Source organism: Megascapheus bottae, chromosome 25, assembly GCF_031878675.1.
Source record: "Megascapheus bottae isolate mThoBot1 chromosome 25, mThoBot2.hap1, whole genome shotgun sequence".
In the NCBI taxonomy this organism is placed as follows: Eukaryota; Metazoa; Chordata; class Mammalia; order Rodentia; family Geomyidae; genus Megascapheus; species Megascapheus bottae.
The window spans coordinates 21,592,997-21,619,408 of NC_143533.1; the positions used below are offsets into that span (position 1 = coordinate 21,592,997).

Below are 26,412 nucleotides of genomic sequence, written 5' to 3' on the forward strand. Positions count from 1 at the left end.
GACCAGGTTTTAAGTTCAAGCCCCAGGACTTGCACAATAAATAAATATGTACCAACAGGTAGCCTATCAGTTATGATCCAGAGAGAAAAGCAAAATATCACTCTGTACTAGTCTCTCCTACTACCTTTGTATTTTGAAAAACAAACCTGGAAAATCTCTCATCCTGGCCTTCCCTTGAATTCCTTCCCATATGACTTCAAAGAGGTTTCTCAGTCCTTACAATCCTAGAGTCTTCTTAAAGTACACCAGTGTACTGTGGTCCTGGAGGGTCTTACATAGGCCTGGGGTGTAAGAGATAAAGCCAACTGAATAACTGAACAGAACAAAACACTCTCTGTGTTTTTTATTGGCTGTAGCTTATGTTGATGGTCACTCAAACCCTTCCCTTTCTCAGTCTTACCCAATATAAAGCTACTTCAGTTCTGACCTCCTCTCTGATATACCTGCTTTCTCATGGCACTGCACAAAAAGAAAGGCATGATGTACCTGCCTTGCAGGCACTGGCTACGTGACTAAGACAGCTGCTCTATCAAATATGCATACACTAAATATACATACATTAAATAAAGGAGTTAAATACTTCATTATATATAAACAAAAGCGTCAATGTAGTTAATTAGAGGGAGAGTATGGGTGTGGTGGGAATTACATTGTAGATTGATTGTCTTGTTAGCAAGTGGGCTTAAGGACTTGGTGGCACGGAACCTGCAATTATTGCCATCCTATAATTATGACATGACAATCATAAGAAATCATTTAAGGAAAGCATTATGAAGAAGTACATCTTACAGAGACAATGACGTCTAAACTAGTCAGAGGATTTCAACTACCACACCCTCAGACTCTTAGAAGAGTCCTGGTTTTACCATCATATTAACTAACTCACTCAGTATTTGCCAAGTTTCTTCTAGGGACCAGGCCCTGACTTAGGTAGAAATTGAAGATACAAGAAAGACCAGAGGGCTGGGTGTGGTAGTACATGCCTGCCGTACAGCTACATGGGAGGTGGATGGAGGAAAATGGCAATCTGAAATTGACCTGGGCAAAAGTGCAAGACTCTTTTTTTTTTTTGTCAGTCCTGGGCTTGGGCTCAGGGCCTGTGTACTGTCCCTGGATTTTTTCAAGGCTAGGGCTCTACCACTTGAGCCACAGCACCACTTCTGGCTTTTTACTACGTATGTGGTACCGAGGAATTAAACCCGGGTCTTCGTGAATGCTAGGCAAGCACTCTACCACTAGGCCAAACTCCCGGCCCCGTAAAGTGAAAAACTCTTAATTGAAAAGTAACTAAAGCAAAAAGGCTGGGACTTTGATTTAGTTGTTGGAGCATCTGCCTAACAAGTACAGGCCCTGAGCTCAACACACACACACACACACACACACACACACACACACACACACACACACACACACACACGTGTCTACTTAAGTGTAAGCAAAATGAAAAATATACAAGAATGGTGGGAAGGAAGCACTATCTGAGTATCCTAGGATATAGTGCAGGCACAGAAGAGCCAATCAGTCCAGTTATCCCTGATTATACTTGGGTTCTATTCCCACAATTTCATCATTTGCTTCATTTTAATACTCTTCTGCCCTGGCATGTTTCATTATAATGCTTCTTAAGCTCTTTCTGGAACGAGGCAGTGTATTAATTGAGGTATTCATTGATTCACTCATTAAAATAAATGTTTACTCCCTGAACCTGTTTTCTCATCAACAAAAGAGAAATAATGATTACCAAAAACTCTGAAAAGTTGAGGCACAGATCTGAAGAGATAATGTATGTGAAAGTACTTTGTAAAGCAAGTACCAGCATAATTCATTTACTTGAACCCATGAGGTCGGACTGACTATTGCCTTGTCTTTCCTATCTTGTCCATTAACGTATCTTGTTCTTTTCTTTTTTCTCTCTTCCCCCCCCTAAACTTGGGGCTTGGGCTCAGGGTCTGAGCACTGTCCTTGGGCTTTCTCAAGGCTAGCACTCAATCACTTGAGCCACAGCACCACTTCTAGCTTTTTTTTTTTTCTGTTTATGTGGTACCAAAGAATCGAACCCAGGGTTTCGTGCATGGTAGACAAGTAGTCTACCACCAGGCCACACTCCGAGTCTTCACTACTTTTATTTTCAGATCCATTCATATCCTCTTCCACCTGAACCATGCAGGTAGTCTCTTATTTGTCAGTCCTGTTCTCCATTTGGTCCTCTCAATCACTTTATTTTAGCCAAAACAGTATATTTTAAAAATGTAAACCCAATTTTATTGCTGCTTGTTTAAAAATATCATGAAGTAGGGCAGGGAGTTTGGTCTAGTGGTAGAGTGTTTGCCTTGCTTTCATGAAGACCCAGGCTCGATTCTTCAGTACCACACACGCAGAAAAAAAGCCAGAAGTGGTGCTGTGGCTCAAGTGGTAGAGTTCTAGTATTGAGAAAGCCCAAGGAACCAGTGGTTAGGCCCTGAGATCAAACTTGGGACTGGCAAAAAAAAAAAAAAAATCATTTAGTAGATTTCCACTACTCGGCAAGATTTAACCCTTGTCTTTCTTTCACTTGTTCTTTGAATTGCTCCCCGTTTTTTAGTCTTGCACATGCTATTTAGTCTCTCTCCTTCCACCCCACCCCACCCTACCCCATGCCCGTCATCTAGCCAACTCCTCTTGATCTTCCCAGTTTCCGTTTCAATAACACTTTCTTGGGAAAGCCTACCCTGAGTTCCACTTTTAGGTCTGAGATCTCAGAATTATTTCATTGGACTTTTCAGTGACAGGTACAGGCGGGTAACTACAGTGTACAAATCTTATACCATCTGTCGCCACCTGCTGGAATATAAATGGTGGCAGGGACAAATCTATTAATTTACTTGTGTACTGTCAGTACCTTAATACATTCCCAGTGCACAATAAGGCTCAGTATACATTAATCCCACAAATGAAAAAGTAAATTCTTCTTGGATGCACTCTAGCTGAGGGACTGTTTTTCTGCAGAGTTAGGGAGCTGGTCCAGCATGAGGACATCTTGATTTCAGACTTCAAGCCACCAGAAGGGTGAAGCAATCAATGCCTGTTGTTCCAAACATGAGGGGTCTATGGATTCTATGTGGCAGCCAGGCTGACAAACAATATCCTCTGAAAAAGCTGTACCCTTTTATACTCCCTACAGCACGCAACAGAATCATTATTCTCCAGAATACTTGGATTTTTGTCTTTGTCAATCTGATCAGCAAAAATCCTTCCTTCCTTCCCTCCTTTCTCCTTTTTCTTTTTTTGTCAGTTCTGGGGCTTGAACTCAGGGCCTGGGCACTGTCTTCAAGCTCTTCAGCTCAAGGCTCGCTAGCACTTTCCTACTTGAGCTATAGTACCACTTACGGCGTCGTGCATCCCAGGCATACACTCTATCACTAGGCCACACTCCCAGTCCTGATGAGCAAAAAATTTATTTCAGGGTAGTTTTATTTTGCATTTTTTATCAAGTGAGGCTGAACAACTTTTCATGTATAGGAGACATTTGCATTTCATTTTGTATGAATTGTCTAGCATATCCTTCACCCATTTTGGTGTTGCTTCTTTTTAAAAATTAATTCGTAAGCCAGGCAAGGTGGCTCACCCCTGTAATCCTAGCTACTCAGGAGGCTGAGTTCTGAGGATCAAAGTTCAAAGCCAGCCCAGGAACAAAAGGACTTGAGACCCTTCTCTCCAATTAGCCTCCAGAAAACAGGTAGTGGGGCTTGGCTCAAGGGTAGGGTGGTAGTCTTGAGCTAAAGAGCTCAGGGTCAGTGCCCAGGCTGTCTTCAAACTGTAATCCTCAGATCACAGCCTCCTGGGTAGTTAGGATTACAGGTGTGAGCCACTAGTACACAACTTTGTCCTTTTTATTTAAGTTCTTTTTTTTTTAAATATTAGGATTTGAACTCAGGGCCAGCCTTGTGCTAGGCATTTGTTCTACTTCTGAGCCATACTTTAGCCTTTTTTCTGTGCTGAGTTTTTAATTAATTAATTAATTAATTTTGTTGTTGGTCATGGGGCTTGAACTCAGGGCCTGGGCATTGAGCCCTTTTGTTCAAAGCTAGTGCTCTGCCACTTTAGGTCACAGCTCCACTTCAAGAGTTTTCTGGTGGTTAATTGGAGAGTAGAGTCTTGCAGACTTTTCCGCACAGGCTATCTTTGAACTGTGATCCTCAGATCTCAGCCTCCTGAGTAGCTAATATTAGAGGCATTAGACACCAGCACCTAGCCCAGAGAATTTTTTTAATATAAGATCTTGTTTCCTGTCTGAGTGTGCTCCTGGACCAAGATGCATATCTTTTTGTATACCACACTTGGCTTCTTCCTTTGAGAAGGAGTTTCACAAACTTTTCTGTGCGGCCTGACCTCAAACAACAATCCCCTCATCTCATACACCAGTTAGCTAGGATGTATATGACATATTAACTGAAAAGGGGTCTTACACACTTCTCTGTCTACACTGGCCTCAAATTATGATCACTTCTATCTCAACCTCCCAAATAGCTTATATTAAATTCATGAATCACTCACTGGTGCCCTATTCAAGACTTAATTTGTCTCTGAATAGCTTTCCAACTTTCTTTTAGCTTGACAACTTTTGCATATTTTAGCTTATTTTTTTCAAGAAATGTAACTGTCATTTTTATTATCCAAATTCAAGAGGAATCCAAGAGGTTCTGCAGAATAGCAGAACCGACTAATGTTCCTGAGTTCAGTTCACTGGGTAAGGGGCAGGAAGACTGCTGGTCTCATCAAAGAAGGAATTCAAGGATGAACACAGAGGAGGCTCAAGCGAGGCAGATTTAGTAATGCAAAGCAAGGTGAAAAATAGACCCTCAGGCAGGAGGGCAGACAGGCTCAATAAGGAGCTGTTGCCCAGAAAGTCTTAGTGTACCTCATGTTTTCGGGTTTGCCAAAATCGACAGGAAGTGATTCTTAAGGGTTGTGGACTGAACCCCGGGTGTGCTGTTCCTTTGCTCTGAGCGTGTGGGGCTGGCAGAATACGGTGCTGTGTTGAGGCCAGACTGCCAAGGCCACAGATGGCCAGGCTATTTCCAGGAAGTGGTGCAGCCAGATGCCCCAGGTACCTTTAGCGTATTTTTGGCTATTTCATCTTTTCCTGTTGTTAACTATTATAAGACTCTAATTTCATTTTCAAATCAGTTATTTACTATAAGTAAAATAGCTACTAGATATCAGGGTCTAATTTGAATACTACCTTGCTTCTAAACTATTGTATCTTTTTACCATCACTTTTAGTTAGATTCATGTTTTTCTAGGTAAAAATCACATCATCTTCAAATAATGAAAAACTAGTACATTCAAATAGGATTCCCTTTTGGCCACATCCCTGCCCACAATTGTTACTGCAATTTTTCCTGATAATAGTCTAATTAACTGGAGTGAGATAGAATCTCAATGTTGTTTCGATTTGCATTTCTTTTATGGCCAGTGATGCTGCATACTTTTTCATTTGTCTATTGGCTATTCTTTTGTCTTCCTCTGAGAAGTCTCTCTTTAGATCTTCACCCCATTAATTGATTGGAGTGTTGAGTTTTGGAGGATTTAATTTTTTTTAGGAATTTAATTTTAAGCAAAGTAGCCAGAGCCAAAGAAATAAAGGCTGCATGGTTTCCCTCATTTGTGCCTATAAATCTACAAGTAAACACACCGAATGACTAAAATAAATAAGCAAAACTGAGACATGATAAATTATATAGGACCCTAGTTATTAACATTCAGGGGCCTAAGGAGGCTATGCATAGGAGTGGTGGATGAAGGCTCAATAGCTATGGACAGATAATCATACAAAATAATATTCTATGAAATGAACTCAAAGAAAAGGAAACAAGAGAGTGAGGAGCATAGCCTAGTGGGAGAGTGCTTGCCTAGCATGCACAAAGCCTGGGTTCGATTCCTTGGTACCACATACACAGGAAAAAGCCAGAAGTGGTGCTGTGGCTCAAGTGGCAGAGCACTAGCCTTGAGCAAAAAAGAGTTCAAGCCCCAGGACTAGCAAAAAAAAAAAAAAAAAAAAAAAAGGAAATAAGAGATAATCTTTAGTTGTAATTGTTGCTGTTTTAATTTTCTTTTCCTTTAGTCTTATTTGCTAGTTTGTTTCTATTTGGGAGGGTACAAAGCCCCACACATAAAAGGTGGAAGAGGATAAGTAAATACAACAGTGATACTTACTAGACACTATGTGGAAAAATGAACTGGATAGCTTATCAGTTGGGATGGGAGGGAAAAAATAGGAAAGAGCAATGGAAGGGAAGACATGGTTCAAAAAGAACTGTACTGATTGTACCTGTCATGTAACTGTAACCTCTCTGTATATCAAATGTATATATACATTCTCCAGACTTTCCTGTCTAGGCTGGCTTCAAACTGCAATCCTTAGATCTTAGCCTCCTGAGTAACTAGGATTACAGGCATGAACTATTAATGCCAATTCTTTTTTTTTTTTTTTGCCAGTCCTGGGGCTTGAACTCAGGGCCTGAGCATTGTCCTTGGGCTTTCTCAAGGCTAGAGCTCTGCCACTGGAGCTGCAACACCACTTCCAGGTTTTTCTGTGCATGTGGTATCGAGGAATTGAACCTGGGTCTTCGTGCATAGTAGGCAAGCACTCTACTACTAGGCCAAACTCCTGGCCTTCAATGCCAATTCTTATGAGAGTTCTTTTTTGGTGAGGAGGCGAGGTTCATTTTTCACATATTTCTTTAAGAAGATAATAGTTTGAAGTTTTAAAAGCATACAAGGCTAAACAGTAGGAAAATCATCTATCGATCCTATCACTGCGGAGGCTTTTTGGTCTTTTGTAATCTGTACAGTGTCCTTTACAGGCATCCTATCCCATGCATCTGCTGTAAGGACAGAGGTCCCTGGTGAGCCTCCAGTGATGGTGACTCAACCTCTGATGCTTAGGCCAAAGTTCAGTAAGGCCCTGAAGGGCCACATACGAGCTTCTATCTTGTGCTTTGCGTCTTTCAGTGACTAAGCAAGGAGAAATTGAAAAGACCCTAGGGTGAGTTCCAAACCCTCTCTGTTAAGGTGTCCCAGACTGAGTCATCTTAGAAATGCTGACCTAGTGCCCATTTAGTCATCTTAAGTGCCAGGGCTTAAAGGACTATTTTTTTTTTTAATGTATTAAGGTTTGAATTCAGGGTCTTACACTTGGTAGGGAAGACACTCTACCATTTGAGCCATACCTTCAGCCCAACATGTATTGTTTAGTGTATTTTCATTGTACAAAGTGCAAGTTTCATTGTAGTTTCCATGTGTGCATATAATGCACTCTTAACCCTCTTTTGCTTTTTCCTATTCTTCCTACTTCAACCTCAACTTTACTTTTTTTTTTTTGGCCAGTCCTGGGACTTAAACTCAGGACCTGAGCACTGTCCTTAGGCTTCTCAAGGCTAGCACTCTATCACTTTAGCCACAACACCAGTTCCAGTGTTTTCTGGTATGTGGTACTGAGGAATGGAACCCAGGGATACACTCCCAGTCCCACATATTTTATACAAGTTTCACTATAATCTTTTTTTTTTTTTTGTCATGGTACTTGAACTCTGGACCTGGGTGCTATCCCTGAGCTGTTTGGTTGTTCGGTTCATGGCTACTGGTCTATCACTTGAGCCACAGCACTACTTTTGGTTTTCTGGTGGTTAACTGGAGATAACTGGAGTCTCACACACTTTAGTGCCCATGCTGGCTTTGAACTGTGCTCCTCAGCCCTCAGCCTCTTGATAGCTAGGATTACAGATGTAAGCCACCAGTACCCAGCTTCATTATAATCTTTTTATCTGTACACACAATGTGCCTGGATTACCTATCCCTCTTTTCCCCCAACCTACTTCTTGCTGTTCTCTAGATCCTCCATTTATATTGAAAGGCTTAAAAAATTTACCAATATACTCTACTTCCTTATCTTTTCCAGACAGATGAATTCCAGACACACATGCTCTCTTTGTATATCATCAAAACAGCCCATCAATATCTAGCTACGTGCAACTCATGGCATGTTTAAGGCCTGAGATTTAAGGTTTGGGTGTGGGCCTTCTGCTGTGGAGTCACGTCTTCCACAGCTCCATCTCGATGGATCCCTTGAGGCTACTGAAGAAAAAGGATTAGAGAACTCCTTAAAGATTTTCCTGCTGCCAGATCTTCCCATCACTTCCCTCACTCCAGGTCTGTCTCTAGTTGTAGCCTAGGCCCCCTGGCACAAGAGATACATGAAAACAGGAGGGGGACACTCCCCACAGCTGGTCTAAGAGATAACAGCAGAGTGGGAGCAAGGGAGAAGGGACCTATCAGAGAGCTCACAACAGGAGTAGAAAGACATTTTTGCCATTTACAGATTCTTAGGCCGAGAGAAGTACCATCATTTTTGTCTCCAGAAGATAAATTTGAAAGGGGAGCCCAGAGGCAACAACAGGCATTTTCTGTGCACAAGTGGTTAGAGCAGTCTTCAGCCATGGGACAAGGTGAGCCAAGCCAGTTCTCCCCAGGGCTTACTGGACTGTCACTGGTGGTGTCATCACAGTGTGTTTTAGTGAAAAGAAGTAGGATAGTGGGGGAGGCGATGGTGGTGTGCCTATAGAAGAGGGGGGTAGGTAAGAGGGAGCTGGGGAAGGAGAGGTGTGGTTATGGAGTGGTACTGGGGTGGGTGGTTGTATGGTGATCTACAGGTAAAAGCTGGTGGTGAGAGGATGATGATGGTTACTGTGGATTTATCACTGGGCTGAGAAATACAACTCAGAGGCACCCAAAGAAAGCACAAGGATGGGGTCTGGGAGATTGGCCTAGTGGTAGAGTGCTTGCCTAGCATGCACAAAGACCCGGGTTCGATTTCTTGGTACCACGTACATAGAAAAAGAAAAGCTAGAAGTGGTGCTGTGGCTCAAGTGGTAGAGCTCTAGCCTTGAGAAAGTTCAAGGACAGTGCTTAGGCCCTGAGATCAAGCCCAAACTGGCAAAAAGAAAAGAAGGAAGGAAGGAAGGAAGGAAAAAGAAAGCACAGGATGTCATAGCCTCCAAATGCAGTGGCAGAGAAGAGGGGTAGGAGAGTAGAGGAGGATGCAGAAATTCAGAGGCCTCTGCAAGGATCTATCCAAACAGGCTCAGGTCCAGGGCCTCCATGTCACATGTGAGGAATTCTCTTTGGGGCTGACTCGGTGTTTTCATCAAGTAAGGAACAAACATTGGGTAATAGATTGTGCACAATGCATTGCTGAGCAGAAGATACAGACTTGCAGTCAACACTGCGTCTCACAATGAGATGGGGAACAGAGGGCCATGCAAAAGATAGCTATGAACTGGAGTAAATGCTAATGGGGATGGAGCGGGTACTGTAGGGGCTCAGAGAATGGACCTCTGCCTAGAGGAATCGGTGATGGTTTTAGAGGTAGGTACCTTTGGATTTGAGAAGATAGACACTTGCCAGGCTTAAAAATAAAAAAAGGCAGGAGAAACCTTCTAGACAGAACTATATTCCAAACAAATTCTGAAGAGCGCCTCTTGTTGTAACACTAGTCATGACTGGCGTCCCATACACCAAAGCTCAAACCATATAATACTATTCCACCACCCAGTCCAACTCAACCAGCCTACAGAAGGCAGGGTTCAAGCTAGGCCCCAGGACCAGCTTTGTGTAAAGAGGAGAGACTCATTGCAGGCTTCTGTGTGCTGCTCTTAGCTCTGTGCACAAATCACATCCTGGCTGAGGCTACATATATGTGCGTATGTCTCTCTCTCTCTCTCTCTCTCTCTCTCTCTCTCTCTCTCTCTCTCTCTCTCTCTCTCTATATATATATATATATATATATATATATATATATACATATATATATATGTATATATAGCCACAGCTTGCATTGATAGATGAGGAAGACACCCTGAACATCTAGACCAGATATGCACATTCATAATAAACAACGCCAGTGCTTCTCCTCTAATATTGTATCACCATTACTGTCTCTCAGCTCCATCACTGATGAAGTCAAGAAGGTGGATTCTTCCTTTCTCTCTTGATAGGAATTGGAGTCTAAAAGACTTTTCCATCAGGGTCAGATCACTTTCCTGTGGTAGATCAGACCCTATTCCCTACCTGCAAGCACAGGTCACTTTTTTCCTGCAGTACCTAAGTCCATGCAAGAGAGCTATAGGATGATCCCCCCCACCCCACTTTTTTTTTTAAACCAAGGAGGCATTAATGACCTTCTGCCACCAAGGAATAAAAAGTAAATAATTTTGCATGCACAAAGAACTAAGTTTTTGTTTATACCAGTATGCTGTTACCTTAGGTTTGCTGAGCATTTCTTAAAAACTGCTTTGTTTTCCCTGCCTCTGTAAAATAAGTGTCCTGATATTCTTTTTTTTTTTTTTTTGCCAGTCCTGGGCTTGAGCTCAGGGCATGAGCCCTGTCCTTGGACGTTCTCAAGGTTAGAGCTCTACCACTTGAGCCTCAGCACCACTTCCAGCTTTTTTCTATGTATGTGGCACCAAGGAATCGAACCCTGCTAGGCAAGCACTTTAACCACTAGGCCAAACTCCCGGCCCCGTGTCCTGATGTTCTTTGGTAAGCCTTTAGGTCAGTCATAGGGCTTGAACTCTGGGCCTGGGTGCTGTCCCTGAGCTCTTCAACTTAAGGCTAACACTGTACTACTAAGCCACAGTGCCACTTCCCCTGAGATCATCTTAAGAAGATGAGAGAATTAGATTCAGTGATACAAAACCAATATAATAATGCAAAATCACAGATAGTCTAGAACTTATCTGATTGTGTCCTCTAAGGAGTAAGATTCTGGGTTTTATTCATTGCTAGGCACTGGACCAGAAAAGGAGGCCAAATATGAAAATAAACATTGCTAATAATAATAACAATAGCAACCATAGTTCCATGTGTCTGACACCTAACTTAATCCTCTCTGTTCTTCAAGAAGGGATGGTCATTATTTATTTTTTATTTTTTTTTATTTTTTGTCAGTTGTGGGCCTGGGTACTGTCCCTGAACAGTTCAGCTCAAGGCTACCATCCTACCCCTTGAGTAACAGTACCACTTCTGCTTTTCTAGTGATTAATTAGAAGAGTCTCATGGACGTTAGTGCCTGGACTGGCTTTGAACCTCTATCCTCAGATGTCAGCCTCCTGAGTAGCTAGGATTACAGATGTGAGCCACCATGCCCGGCTATTATCATTTTTTTTTTTTTTGCCAGTCCTGCACTTGAGCTTAGGGTCTGAGCACTGTACTTAGGTTTTCTCAAGGCTAAAACCCTATCACCTGAGCCACAACACCACTTCTGGCTTTTTCTATGTATGTGGAACAGAGGAATCAAACCTGGGTCTTCATGCATGCTAGGCAAGCACTCTACCACTAGGCCAAACTCCTGGCCCCTTATGATTATTATTTTTTTTAACAGTCCTAGGACTTGAACTCTGGGCCTGAGTGCTGTCCCTGAACCTCTTTGACCCCATAGCACAAAAGGATGCTTATTTTAAAGAGATGAAAACTGAGTTACTGTAGCACAAATAAGTAGACTGAGTCAAGCACTTGAACACTGGTCTCTCTGACTCCAGAATTGCTGCTTTAATTTCTGTCATCACATATACTTTGTATCCATAATTTCTCTCTTTCTGCAACAGCCCTGGGTATCAAGAGCTATGACCTCCGGGCAGCGAAGAACAATGAGGAACACCACACCAAAGCTATCAGCTCCCAGCACCTCACTGTGAGGAGAGGGCAGCCCTTCACCATCACCGTACACTTTCGTGCTCCAGTCCACACATTTCTGCCTACCCTGAAGAAGGTCATCCTCATCGCTCAAACTGGTCAGTGTGAAAGGTCTAGAACCTACTGGCAGCACACCTGGGAGGGTCTCTTTCCAACATCATTTGAGGGAACCACAGGACAAATGAAAATGACCCACAAGGCAACTGGGCCTTAATAAGTTCTATCCATCTTTTAAGACTAGTATGCCTAGTAAATGTTACTTATTATGCCCGTAATCTCATCCACTCAGGAAATCTCGGAGTATCATAGTTCTAGGTCAATTGAAGAAAAAATTTTTTGTGAGATTGTATCCTAGCCAGAAAAGCTGGGGAGAGTGGTGCATATCTGTCATCCCAACTACTGCAGGAAGCATAAATAGGAGGGTCAAAGTCTAGGGTGCAGGCCCTGCTAAAAAGCAAGACTATATTTTAAGTACACACACACACACACACACACACACACACACACAAATATTGGAGATGTGGCTCAGTGGAAGAGTGCCTGACTAACAAGCACAAGATCCTGAGTTCAAAACCTAATACCATGCATATGTACCTTACACTAATTTAGAAGTTTTAGAAGTTGTTCTGTGGCAATGACCCTATTACATCTGGCTGCAAACATAACATTGGCTATCTAGAAGCCCGAATTAGGGGTAATTATAAAAATTGGCAGTATTTATTGAATCTGTATTACATATCAAATATTAAACCAAGTACTTTACATCTAGTACTTATATTGGTCATAAGAAGCAAGTATACTTGATCTGTAGGTTCCAAACCCTTAGATTTGAACCAGTCATGGATGGACTATATCTAGGGGGAAAATAGTGCCTTTCCTAAACAAATGTAGGTATGTTGCTTGGTACTATTCCTTTAATCATACAACAAAAGTTTATACAAAATTACATTAAGATGCTGTAAGTAACACAGAGATGACTTGAAATATATGGGAGAATGTAATTTATGTGATTTTATATAAAAATGGATCTAAGCATCCTTGGGTTCTTGGTATTTGCAGGAAGTCCTAGAATTAATCTCTCATGATACTAAGGAATAGCTGTACTATTATTCTGACCTTCTTTTGTGATACTGGGGTTGGAAATCTGGGCCTTGCACTTGCTAGGCACTTAACATTCTACCTCTTGAGCTATACTCTTGGCCCTCTTTGCCTTCCTTCTTTTTCAAATAAAGTCTCATGTGGAGGTCTTGGCTGGCCTGGATAATGATTCTCTTTTGTAGGCTTCCCACATAGCTTGGATAGCAGAGACATACGACATTGATTGTAATGAAGTCTCATGTTTATACCCAGGCTGGTCTTGAATCATAATCCTTCTGGTCTCCACTTCCTAAGTAGTAATAGGCATGAGTTTATTAAGGCCATTTATTAAGGACATCTTCACAGAGCATGAGCACTAAGGGCCAATGCTACCCCATCACCCTTCACCACCCCTTCTTTCTAGTCAGGTTTTTTTTTTCTTTGCCAGTCTTGGGAGTGGAACTCAGGGCCTGAGCATTGTCCTTGGGGCTTTCTCAATGCTAGAGCTCTACCACTTAAGCTACAGGACCATTTCTGGCTTTTTTCTGTGTGTCTGGTACTGAGGAATAGAACCCGGGTCTTTATGCATGCTAGGCAAGCACTCTACCACTAGGCCTAACTTCTTGGCCTCGTCAGGCTTCTTTTGTTCTTCTGTAAAACCAATTTTTACCTTCTCCTACTTTATTAGTCTGAGTTGTGACTAAGAAGTCCATGACTTAATTCATCACTGTGCAATTGCAGGAGAGCAGCCTTCCAAGATCAACAGGACCAAGGCCACATTTCCCATCTCCTCTCTGGGGGATAAAAACCAATGGAGTGCAGTGGTAGAGGATAGAGATGTCCAGGGCTGGACTATTTCTGTGACCTCGCCTGCAGATGCTGTTGTTGGCCACTACTCACTCCTGCTACAAGTCTCAGGCAGGAAACAACACCTACTGGGACGATTCACACTGCTTTTTAACCCCTGGAACAGAGGTGAGTTTTGACTAAGACCCAGAGGCTAGGGGTGCAGCTTTAGTAAGAGTATGCGCTCCAAGGCACTGTCTGGTGTCAGATGTAGCAGAAACAGCCTGGGGATTCTCACTGAAAGAAAAAAATTTAGCTGGACAACCAATGACTCAGAGCTGGACTCCCAGCTTCTTGGGAGGCTGAAAATGGGAGAATTGTGGTACAAGCCCAGTCTGGGCAGAAAAGTTTAAGAGACACCCTTCTCAACTTTCTTAGCTATAGTTTGACACAGTGTCACATGTGCCACTAGGGTATCTGAGAAGCTGAGATTGGGAGTATTATAATTCCAGGCTAGCTGAAGTAGAAAGTTGATGAGATTCTGTCTCAACAGAAGGAAGCTGGATGTGGTGATGTGCATATGTCTGTGGATTCAGGGCTTCTAGCTGAGGGATTTCCTGTGGCTCTTCACATAATGACAGGAAGACTTTCAAGTCTTTTGTCTCCAAAGACAAGGTTTTGGGGTATCCCTAGTTGACTGACTTGCAGTTGCACCCCCAAAAAAAAGAGGGTAGGTGATTTTCCTAAGCAGTTCTCAGAGGCTTGCAGATCCAAGACCAAACATTTCTCTGAGCAGTGACTGCTAAAGTGATGCCTAACTGGCCTGGTAAGAGAACACTTGGGATGGATCCTCATCCCACCTGGGTACCAGGAGGGACCTGGAAAACTGTAGATGGAGTTTTGTGAATTGTTTCTCCTGAATTCAAACCTTAATCCTCCCAATCTCCATTTCTCAAGTAGCTAGGACTATAAGTATGAGCCACCAATGCCTAGTTTGTCTAGGAAATTAAAAAAAAAAAAACTCCCCACTCTGCCCCACCACCAGATCACAGAGACAGAAGGAAGCGAGAAGAGCCTTCTCCTTTAGTGTTTCCAGCTTCCTAGCATGGGCAATGGTCTCTTTATTAAGATACTCATTATGGCTAGCCACACCCTTGGATCAGGGAAGTAGGAAGGCACCAGGAAAAGACTATGAGTCCTAGACCCACTGAACAACTCCCAGGGAAGAAGTCCAATACTTGGACTTCTACACCCCCCATCCCTACTGCTCTTCTCGCCTTGCGGCCCAATCCACATCTTCCTTTGGCTCATTGTAGTTAGCTGACACTTTTTTTCCCCCTTGAAATACTTGTTTCTTTTTTGGCCACAAATTAAACTTGTAAGAATACCATAACAGACCATTGGGGAACTCCTTGAACGGTTGCCCATTTATTTCTCTTGGGGGCAGTAATTCTTCTGGGAACTTTTTGGTCTTGTGTTCCTGGGTACTTGGTGACACCCTGACTGACCCAGAATCTCTGAACTGAGTACCCTGAGAGATAACTTCCTCCTCAAAAGTTAGGCCCAGAGCTACAAGGTTAGTCTTCAGCCAAACCTTATCTGGAATAGGAGGAAGGTCAGGCTTGCCATCCCCAGATCCTCCTCTTCTCTTGCTTCTTTCCAGATGACCCTGTATTTCTGCAGAATGAGGCACAACGCTCTGAGTACATATTGAACCAGAATGGCCTCATCTATCTGGGCACAGCTGATTTCATCCAGGAAGAGCCTTGGGACTTTGGCCAGGTAATAAGGGACCTCTGGGGGCAGGTAGGGAGCACAGTAGTTATCTTATCAATGTACAGGCCAGACAGCTGCAGGCCCAGAAGCCCCTGGTCATGAGGCCATTTCCTTATCCCATTTTAGCCACTCAAGCCTTCCTTTGCTCGGGGCCACATTGCGCCATCTGCTACAGTTGCCAGACTTACAGTTCTGAGAGCTGTGGCTAATCCAAACTTTGCACAGAATCTCCACTGTGCACAGGATGGGGACCCCATGCTCTGGCCTGACATCCAAGCCACTGCCTTTTCTTCCACCAATCTACCTTATCCCCAGCTCATATATCGTTCAGGGTTTACTCTTAGAATTGCTTCCTTCCTGAGCCAGGCCAGGTGACTCACTCATATAATCTTAGCTACTCAGGAGGATCAGGGTTCAGGGTTCAAAGCCAGCCCGGCCACTGAAGTTCATGAGACTCTTATCTCCAATTGACCACCAGAAAATTGGAAGTGGCGCTGTGGCTTAAAGAGTAGGGCATTAGCCTTGGGCTGAAGAGCTCAGGGACAATGCCTAGGCCCAGAATTCAAGTCTCACAACTGACAAAAAAAAAAAAAAAAAAAAAAAAGAAGAATTGCTTGCCCCCAGAATACTCCTAGTCTTCTCTTACAACTTTCTGAATGATTCCTTCTGTCCTCACAGGCAATGGAAATCTGTGGTTGTGTGCTTTACTAGAGATCTGGTCATGTTGCTATAATCTCTAATCCAGGGGATCACGTGTCCATCTTCAGCCCTAACCGGGGGTCTAGGATGGGAACTCCAAAACACCAGCTGTCAGAAACCCTATACCTGGCTCCGTGCTGGTTGGCACATTGGAGCTTATTAAATGGAAATAATGATGTGGCTAGGAAAATGGCTCAGTGGTAGAGTGCTTGCCTAGCATGCATGAGACCCTGGGTTCGATTCCTCAGTACCGCATACAAAAAAAAAAGCCAAAAAGTGCCACTGTGGTTCAGGTGGTAAAGTGCCAGTCTTGAGCACCCAAGCCCTGAGTTCAAGTGCTGGGACTGGCAACAAAAATGGAAATAATGAAAACTACATATGTTGGGCCTATCAAGACAGTCAGACCATAGAACAGGCAAAGCACTGATGCACAGGAATTAGGGTGCACAGTGAGTGAGAGTGAGAGTGAGAGATGGGGAGGGAGGGACAGACAGACAGACAAAGGTAGATCTCTTACAGAATCTGAGAGAAGGATGAAATGACGGGAAGACTGTCCTATGGAATGAGAGTCTGACCTGCAGACCATTCATATTGGCTCTGGGTGGTCCTTACAGTTTGAGACTGATGTCCTGGACCTCAGCCTTGGCTTGAAGAATGTGGATGAGCAGGCGGAAGAGTGGAGCCAGCCCATGCATGTGGCCCAAGAGTGGGGCGATCTGGTGAGTGTACATAGCTTTGCCCGGGATCAGGCCTGGGACTTTGCTGCTGAACTTTCTCTTTGTGTCAAGATGTTCATAAGAATGTAAAGGTTAAGATTTAGTGTTTAGCCTTATTCCAACAATACTCTCTCAATATTATTACCTTTTGTACCTCTGAGGTCTCCTCTGAAGGGATGTTGAGGGTCAAAGTCAGCCTCTGAGGGAAGGAAAGTTTGGGTTAAGTGATATCCAAGACCCAGGACAGACAACCTGGAAGGACTCAGGGCAAGGAAAGTGAGGAAGAGTGGATCCAGCTTCCAATGTAGGGTGGCTCTCATGCCCCACTCTGTGGCTGGCACTAGAGAGCTGATGTAGAAGGGGGAGTCCTGTTCTCAGCTCTAGAGATTACAACCCAGAAACCCAGACTGAGCTCAGGCTTAAGTCCTGGATGTTTCTGTTCTTAGAGTGCTTAGAGGCCTGCAATGAGCCTGTAAAATGTCCTGCGGCAAGACCCACACTGACAATCATATATCTCCTCAAACAGCTGCACGCTCTCAGGAAGAAGAGAGTCCTGCCCACTCTGCAGACCCAGGCCACCCAGGAAAGGGCTCTGCTGAGCAAGCGCCGGGGCAGTGCACCTATCCTGCGGCAGTGGCTCACAGGCCAAGGGCGACCAGTGTATGAAAGCCAAGCCTGGGTGCAGGCTGCTGTTGCTTGTACAGGTACAGAGCAAGTGATGCCCAGGTTAGCCAGTCACCTGGGCTGCTGCGCAGTGTCCATCCTGCATCTTCGGTTTGCCCCTTTGTCTCTCACGTAGGCGAAACATTCCAAAAGCTGATGCTGTCTCCATTTTGCGACTTCCTCCACTTGCATCATTCCCATAAGTGGTTCTAACACATTAGCTAAGAAACCAGCAACTTGTCCCAGCTATTGCTTCCCACCAGCTTCTGCTTCTCTTTCTCTATCAAGCTGACCCCATTTGCAAACTCTGCTCTCAAACTCACTTTCCTCCAGAAACTCTACACAGCCCTCTCCCACTCCATGCTATGTAACTTGGACCTCATTGACCGGCCTTCATGCACCTTGCTCTTGGGGATTAGAATCTCACTTTCTGGCACCTCTACCCCTCTTCCCACAGAGACCTGGTATTTAAGAGAGGGCATGTCCAGAGCAGACACTGAGAGCCCTAGTCTTTCACAGTGCAGCCCTGCCCTAGTCTAAGTCTCTTCGTAACCTTTGAACCTCTATGCCTCTTCCACACAGTGCTGCGATGCCTAGGAATCCCGGCCCGTGTTGTTACCACATTCACTTCAGCCCAAGGCACTGGAGGGAGTTTGCTGGTAGACGAGTATTACAATGAGGAGGGGCTCCAGAATGGAGAAGGCCAGAGAGGCCGCATCTGGTGAGAAGCCCAAAGGAGATGAGGTTCCAGCCTAGAAAGGGTCTAAGCTTTTTAAGGAAGTCCTAAACCGGGGTTGGCCTAGTGGTAGAGTGCTTGCCTAGCATGCATAAAGGCCTGGGTTCGATTCCTCAGTGCCACATACATAGAAAATAAGTGGTGATGTGGCTCAAGTGGTAGAGCTCTAGCCCTGAGGAAAGCCCAAGGACAGTGCTCAAGCCCGGAACTGGCAAAAAAAAAAAAAAAAAAAGTCCTAAACCCTAAGTGGTCCTCAGTTGGCCAAAGCAGGTGGATAGATGGACAGGGGTGGTTACGCATATCACCTCCTGTGAGTGTCGCAGCCATATTTGTAGAGTATTAACCCATCCCCATGGTAATCACAACTCCGCTAAACAACACCACTAGAGCCTCCTCTACACTTTCTTTTTCCCATTGGAATTTCTACCTTTGCTATCTTCAGGGTTTTCCAGACTTCTGTAGAGTGCTGGATGACCAGGCCTGACTTGCCTCCAGGTTATGACGGATGGCAGATCCTCTACCCAAGAGGTAAACCCAACAGGGGTGGGGAGAGGTCTGTGCACAGCTGCAAGAGCTGAAGGGGGCCCTTAGAGTGGAAGAAGCCACAAGAGGTCAAAGGAGGCCTTCATTCCCTAAAATAGAAGAAGGAATGATGGTGGTCAGCAGAAGACTGGTAGGGAGTAAAGATGTCAGCCGTTCCAGTCACAAGCTGTTGGGGGTGTAGGCTACCTTTGAGCAACAAAGGAGTTGTGCTCAATGAAGGAATGAGGTTTTAGATGGTTGGTGGATGTGCTGGGATAGGGACTCACAGGGTGAGACTTCTAATGGGTTTGTTTATAAATCAAAAGGATCACAGGGGTTGGAGATATGTATGGCTCAACTGGTAGAGCACCAACCAATGAGTAAAGCGTGAGGTACAGCATTCAAGCCCCCATCTTACAACAACAAAAAAAGACAAAAAAGAAAAGAAGATCACGGGACAGGTTCATACTCACTGAAAGAAACTTAAGCAAGCATGGAACATTGGTACTTCTTATAGAACAGAACTGTCACATAGCCAGGCACATAATAAGTGCTAAACTAAAGTGACTCATTCAAGTCCTATCAGGAGGAAAGCTAGCTCAGGAGTTCCTGTGTATCAAGTATGTTCCTTTGAAGTCCTTCCTGTATGGTTTCTGAGAGGGCTCCAGTTTTTTATTTGTGGGTTTCATCTCTGTGATACCCTCTCAGAAACCCTACCCACTATTCATTTTGATCCTGGGAAGGAGAGTAGAGCATTTTCCTATGATAGGGACCAATCCAATGTGGTACCATTCTAAGCAGGGCAGAGCAGAGCTCTGAGAGTTGCCTCATTGCTGACTGATCTTTCTTTCCCTCAGTCTTGGGGGCCTGTGATCTGGTCCCAGTCAGAGCAGTCAAAGAGGGATCACTGGAACTGAGCCCTTCAGTATCAGAACTTTTTGCCATGGTAAATGCCTCGTGTATAGTCTGGAAGTGCTGTGAGGATGGAAAACTAGAGTTGACTAACTCCAACACCAAATATGTTGGCAACAATATCAGCACCAAGGTCGTGGGCAGTGACCGCTGCGAGGACATCACTCAGAACTACAAGTATCCTGCAGGTACTGGACGGGGGAGAGGTGCTGGGTTCCTGAGCAGCTACAACAGTAAATGAGGGGAAGTGATGCAGACCAGACAGAGTCCTGCAGAAGGCTGAGCATCCCAGAACATCTGCAGCACTGTTGGCCTCTATCCATGAGATACTAGTACACTTACATGTACCAGCTGTTACAACCAAAAAAATGTCCTTTGCATGTCCTCTGGGGAGCAAAAATCCCCCCACCTCTCACCCCCACTTGAGAACTGCTGCTATGAAACCATACATAGAGTCAACACTAAGCCCAGTGCCAGCACATTTTAAATATTGTCCCTCTCTTCCTCTCCTCCTATACTTTCCAACTCTTTCTCCAGATAAGCCAATGGCACTGCTGTCTATTTGTCTAAACACCACATACTATCCTTGTCTATATCTGTCTTCCAGGCTCTTTCCCATTATCTAGTTAAGCCAGGGCCTCCTCTCATCTTGCCTGCAGGATTGCAACAGCTTACTAACTTTGTTCCCCGTCTCCAGTCTCTTCATCATGGTTCCTTCCCAACTTCCAGTTACCAAAATGAACTCTCTGAAATCTATCGTTTTACTACCCTAGGTTCCCTGCTCTAGAATATTCCATGGTGTCCACAGTCTTTGGAATAAGTCCCAATTCCTTCAGAGGAAGATTCAGTCCCCAGCAAAACTGTCCTCAACAACAGTTTCTGACTTGTCTCAAAGCTTGTCCTCTCCTTATTCATGGGACAAATTTGTATCACTTGGAAATCATATTCTAAGATAGTATCTGTCATATGTTTATTTTGCAAAGCTCTTGTAATTTTTGGCATCTGAGCCAAAACCCTGGTTTTGTTTTTTTTGTTTTTTTTGTTTTTTTTGCCAGTCCTGGGCTTAAGCTCAGGGCCTGAGCACTGTCCTTGGATTTTTCTCAAGGCTAGAACTCTACCATTTGAGCCTCAGCACCACTTCTGGCTTTTTCTAAGTATGTGGTACCAAGGAACTGAACCTGGGTCTTCGTGCATGCTAGACAAGCACTCTACCACTAGGCCAAACTCCCGGCCCAAAACCCTGGGTTTTTATTAGAAGGATTCTTTTTTTTTTGTGGGTCATGGGGCTTGAACTTGGCCTGGGTGATGTTCCTGAGTGCTTCAACTCAAGGCTACTACCCTACCCCTGGGCCTGGGCCCTGTCCCTGAGCTCTTCAGCTCAAGGCTACCGGCCTACCCTTGAGCCAAGCCCCACTTCCTATTTTCTAGAGGTTAATTGGAGATTAAAATCTCAGGTCCAGGGGCCGGGAGTTTGGCCTAGTGGTTAAAGAGCTTGCCTAGCATGCATGAAGACCTGGGTTCGATTCCTCGGTACCGCATACATAGAAAAAAGCCGGAAGTGGTGCTGAGGCTCAAGTGGTAGAGCTCTAACCTTGAGAAAGTCCAAGGACAGTGCTCAGGCCCTGAGCCCAAGCCCAGGACTGGCAAAAAAAAAAAAAAAAAAAAAAAAAAAGAATCTCAGGTCCTTTTGTGCCAGGCTGGCTTTGAACCTTGACCCTTAGATCTCAGCCTCCTGAGTAGCTAGGATTACAGGCATGAGCCACCGCCGGCTACGAAGGATCTATATCTAGTATGTAAGATGCCTTTTTTGTCTCTTCTGTTCCTCAGGCTCTCTTGAAGAAAAAGAGGTGTTGGAGAGACTCCAGAAACAGAGAATGAAACATGGGAAAGCTGATGACATCGGTCCTCTAAGTCTTGAGCAGGCTGATCCTTTGTACATGTTCTTGGAAGCACCCAGCTCTCTTCCCCTTTCAGGAGATGCCCAGCTCTCAGTGACCCTGATTAACCCTAGTGACCATGAGAAGATGGTTCAGCTGGCAATTGGAGCCCAAGCTGTGTACTACAGTGGAGTCCTTGCTGCTGATCTCTGGAGGGAGAAGCAGTTCCTCAGGCTCACGGCCAACCAGGGTAATTGTTCATGGCTCCACCAGACACCCTTGCACCCATACCTAGCTTTACCCTGCGTACCATCAAAAGTTTTGTGGTGCTCATGCCCTCTCCTACAGTCACTCAACACATAGTTATGGGACTTAATGCAGCGGAGAAAACCATAGTTCCAGCTGCAGTCAGATAAGCAAGCAGACCCTTCATAGTAGTAAGGAGGCAGGCAGAAGAGCATCTCACCTGGACCATACCCGGCTGTTCCCGCAATGACTCACACTACACTGAGTCTTGAGGGCCAAGTAGGAGTGAGATACATTAGAAAAGTGCAGGTCTCCTGACTACCCATCATGTGTTTCAGCTACACGAATAACCACCAGCCTGTCCTCCTCCTATTTTGAGCGGAACCCACCCGAGAACACTTTCCTCAGAGTCACTGCAGTGGCAACGCACTCTGAGTCCAGCCTAAGCTGCTTTGCTCAAGAAGATGTTGCCATTCGTAGACCACACCTTGTCATCAAGGTAGGCACTAGTCCTTTCCCAAATGCTAATCCCTAGGTGGGACTGTTCCCATTATTCAAATTAGGAAACCAAGGGGGAGAAAGCAACATGCCCAAGTTCATAAAAGTAAGCTCTAGAAACCCATGACTCTCTATCCAGCCTCCTTTCCACAAGTCTACTCTGGCTAAAAGGAATGATATCTGATCCCTGCCTTCAAGGAATTTACAGTTTGGTAAGAGAGAGATACAACATCTGGTCTTCTATAATATAAATGCTTTAAAAGAGATCCAAAATCATATGAAGTAAAGGGGACTGGTTTCAAATGACAGGCTTGGGACAATTTTATGAAAGAGTTGGTATTTATGTTGGGCCTTGAAAAATGGGTTTAAGTGCACAAGTAAGTTTCTTAAGGCAGAAGGAAATACTGGGGATGGGAAAGTGTCCATTATGGCTGAAGCATAATTTAGTCTTGGGAGAAAAACAGGTGAGGCTGGAGAGGTGGGTTTAGGGTAGATCACAAATTATTCCCAAGCTGAATTCCAAAAGACCTCCATGGTGTGGAGAAGAGGCATCATTGCAGGCTGTCAGTGATGGGTGAGGGTCAAGACAGGTAGAGCAGGGAGAAAGTAAAAAAGTCAGCTGTGTAGAGCTTGAGGGAGATAAGGGGTGCACCAAAGAAGGCGTGACTATGGCACCACCCTGCATGTTGCCTCTTCCTACAGATGCCAGAGACAGCAAAACAGTATCAGCCTCTTACAGTCTCAGTCAGCATCCATAACTCCTTAGATTCCCCCATGAAGGACTGCATCATCTCCATCTTTGGAAGGGAGCTAATTCACAGAGAAAGGAGGTACAGGTAAGAGACTACAAGCTTCTCATTCACTGAAAGGTCTCAACTGGTCAGAAAGGTGGAGATCCAAAAGGCCTAACTTTAAAACAACCTGTCTTCTTTGTCAGATCAAACATCCCCATAAGTTGAATTAAACAAAGCTATCAAGTGCCTCTCATCTTTGGACCTTGAGGTTCACAGGGAGATGGGATTGAGGGAGTTTATGTTATATAAATGCTTTAACAGAGGTCCACAATCATGTGCCTTAGTTGCTCCCCTGGTCATGTAGTAGAGTCAGCTACTACTAGCAAATGCAGGGAGATCAGGGCTAGGTACTAGAGACATCAGTAAATAGGCTACCTTTCAGTGCTGTGCTCCACTAGTCTGTTTTTTTGTTTTCTTTCCCATCAGCCCAGGGACTTGAACTCAGGGCCTGGGCACTGTCCTTAAGCTTCTTATTTGCTCAAGGCTACCATGTGATCCACAGTGCCACTTGTGGCTTTTTCTGTGTATGTGGTTCTGATGAATCAAACCCAGGGCTTCATGCATGCTAGGCAAGCACTCTATCACTAGGCCACATTCCCAGTCCAGTTCCTTTTTCTTATCTTCTGTTTTCAGTCCAGTTTCTTTTTCTTATCTTCTGTTTTCATTTCCACCCTTCATATCCTTTTAGGTGTGGACCTTTTCATTAGTATGTATAAAACATGTGCTGTTGCTTCACAACTTTTTTAAAATTTATTTTTGCCTGTTGTGGGGCTTGAACTCAGGGCCTGAGCACTGTCCTTTAGACTTTTCTCAAGGCTAGAGCTCTACCCTTGGGCCACAGCACCACTTCCAGCTTTTTTTTTCTATGTATGTGGTGCTGAGGAACCGAACCCAGGTCTTTGTGCATGCTAGGCAAGCACTCTACCACTAGGCCAAACTCCCAGCCCCCTCACAACAACTTTTAACTTCTATAAATATCTATTTTTTTTTTCACTCAGAACTATGCACTTATCAAGTCTAGCTCTTGTGCTAAAGTTCATGGTGCCTATCTATCACTTTGCAGACTCTACTCCATGGTAATGCACATGTAGTATCTCCAACTCTTCTGACACCACACCATTCAAGTGAACAGTACGTGTTTGAAACTCTGGGGAGATCAGGGGCTGTATATGCCTAGTATCTGCTCTGTTCTGGTCTAACCAAGTACTGTCAGATGTATTTGCAAAATAGCTGTAGAAATTAGCACTTTTTTTTTTTTTTTGCCAGTCCTGGGGCTTGCATTCAGGGCCTGGGTATTGTCCTTGGGCTTTCTCAAGGCTAGGGCTTTGTGCCACTTGAGCTACAGCTTTACTTCTGGATCTCTCTGTATATATGGTACCAAGGAACTGAACCCCGGGCTTTGTGCATGCTGTACAGGCACTATATCATTAGGATACACTCCTGGCCAGCACAAGTTTTATATTCCCACTATTTCCGTGCTCCTGGCCATCTCTTGGGTATTTTCTTCCTATCTGATAAACTAATCTTGGTTATTGTTCCAATTTACCCATTCTTATGCTTATTAACTTTTTCTATATCTTCCTCTGTGAACAGTCTGTTCTTACTGTGTGAGTTTTGGGGCTTGAACTCTGGGCCTGGGTGCTATCCCTGAGCTCTTCAGCTCAAGGTTAGCACTCTACCACTTGAGCCACAGAGCCAATTCCAGTTTTCTGGTGTTTAATTGGAGATAAAGAGTCTCATGGACTTTGGTGCCTGGGCTAGTTTTGAACCGCAATCCTCAGGTCTCAGCCTCCTGAGCAGCTAGGATTACAGGCACAAGCCACTGGTGTCCAGCCTCTGTTCTTACCTTTGCTTCCTTCACTTGTTGACTAGCAGGAGTTCATGTATTCTAGGTGTTAGTGTTCCAAACCTCTTTCTGTTCTTTGCATTCCATGTTAGATAAGGTTTAAAGTTCAATATATCTAAATACTTTCCCTGAGATTCCCAGCAGCTAGCTATAGAGCCACTTCCTCAGACCTATGAAACTGTCACTTTTCACAGTAAGATCAGATGAGGAACTGCCAATACTTAGCCTGAATTTTGTGGTCTCTCAGATCATTGTAGAGAAAGCTTCTCAAAGGAAATGTGTGCCATTTCCTCTGTCACTAAGAGAAGATATACACAGTAAGGTTGGAGGTTTGACAGAGCTCTAACCATCACCGGTTGACACATTGACAGCCTCAGTGTGCCTGCCCGCTGTGTTTATGAGTGACGTGTGAAGAACAATTAGCATTTTCCCAAACATATCCCTAACAGCACTATCAAGAATTAAAAAAGACTGAGTCATGGTTGATAAAGAAACAACAGATGCAACTTGAAAGCTCTTAGGGAGCTTTTCATTTGATCTACGTAATTACTCAAGGTAGGGAGACCTTGTCTTCTATCTCCTTGCAACCGTTTTCACAGCACTGTAGTTAGGTCTTCATTTCTTCATAGTCCATCTCTTCAAGCAAGAAAGGATCAATCACTAAGATCAGCAGAGCAATAAATCTGGGAGAGAATTACCATCTGTCTTTTTGTTATTTCAGATTAGGCTCCCTGTGGCCTGGAAATACCTTGCGTACCCAGGTCCAGTTCACACCGACAAAACTGGGGCTCCACTGGCTCACTGTGGAAGTGGATTGTGACATGTTCCAGAACCTAACCAGCTACAAGAGTATTACTATAGTAGCCCCTGAACTTTCAGCTTAAACTTCCACCTCTATCACCACTCTCTCTAACAATCTAAAACTACACATGCTGGGGAGAAAGATCTGCTTCTCAGATGATTATTCCCCAGTCCAACGGAGCACAAGAGTCAACAAGATCAAAACTAGATTCCCAGAAACCAGCAGACAAGACATTCCTGCCACCCACAGCTTAGGACATCCACAAAGACAAGTTGTCTTCAAATAGAAATAACTGGGGATCAAGTGTCAAAAAGAAATCTTTGAAAAGTTACTCAGATAGCTTTTCAAAGTTCATTTTCAGTTCTTGAGTACCGTTTCAGAGTATATTCAGATTTAGGAGCTCAGGCGCTTGTCATAGCCATTACATAACAGAGAGAAACAATGCATGGGTATGTAAAAAATCTGTTCAATAAAGTACACAAATCTAACAAATGAGCACAATAGCAATTTATTTCAGAGGCATGAAATACTAAGGGGTAAGAATGGTATGTAAGTACTAAAAGTGGGTTTTGTGCAAAGCCCTAAGTTCAAACCCTAGTACTACACCAAAAGAAAGGAAAAAAGAAAGAAAGAAAAAGAGGTTCTAGTTTCAATAGACCACACTTCTCAAAGAAACTGTAAAAGGAAAATCATCTTTGGTATTTTATCATCAACACCTTCAGCAATGAAATA

General features: G+C 44.1%; 2 protein-coding genes across 9 annotated transcripts in view; one reads left to right on the top strand and one right to left on the bottom strand.

The window, feature by feature from the left end:
* Window positions 1–26,412, bottom strand: part of Ccndbp1 (cyclin D1 binding protein 1) — a 94,776-nt gene that overhangs the window by 58,055 nt on the left and 10,309 nt on the right. The window lies entirely within an intron of this gene.
* On the top strand, window positions 8,465–26,146 carry Epb42 (erythrocyte membrane protein band 4.2). Of its 2 annotated transcripts, none has more exons than XM_090318523.1 (13): window positions 8,465–8,486; window positions 11,643–11,828; window positions 13,549–13,782; window positions 15,257–15,375; window positions 16,683–16,787; window positions 17,311–17,488; window positions 18,030–18,168; window positions 18,626–18,730; window positions 19,561–19,805; window positions 21,445–21,744; window positions 22,079–22,239; window positions 22,941–23,074; window positions 25,600–26,146. In XM_090318523.1, the coding sequence occupies exons 1-13, from the start codon at window positions 8,477–8,479 to the stop codon at window positions 25,760–25,762; spliced, it is 2,079 nt and encodes a 692-aa protein (XP_090174649.1). In that variant the 5' UTR covers window positions 8,465–8,476; the 3' UTR covers window positions 25,763–26,146. The 2 variants fall into 2 exon arrangements, with proteins under 2 accessions (XP_090174649.1, XP_090174648.1); XM_090318522.1 differs by having other exon boundaries at window positions 8,477–8,486; window positions 18,626–18,711; window positions 19,563–19,805.

Excerpts from the sequence above, each read along its gene's own strand:
- Epb42 (XM_090318523.1), top strand. Across the intron at positions 18,169-18,625 it reads GGCCAGAGAGGCCGCATCTG|GGTTTTCCAGACTTCTGTAG; the intron begins GTGAGAAGCCCA and ends TGCTATCTTCAG. Across the intron at positions 18,731-19,560 it reads GGTAAACCCAACAGGGGTGG|AGTCTTGGGGGCCTGTGATC; the intron begins GGAGAGGTCTGT and ends TTTCTTTCCCTC.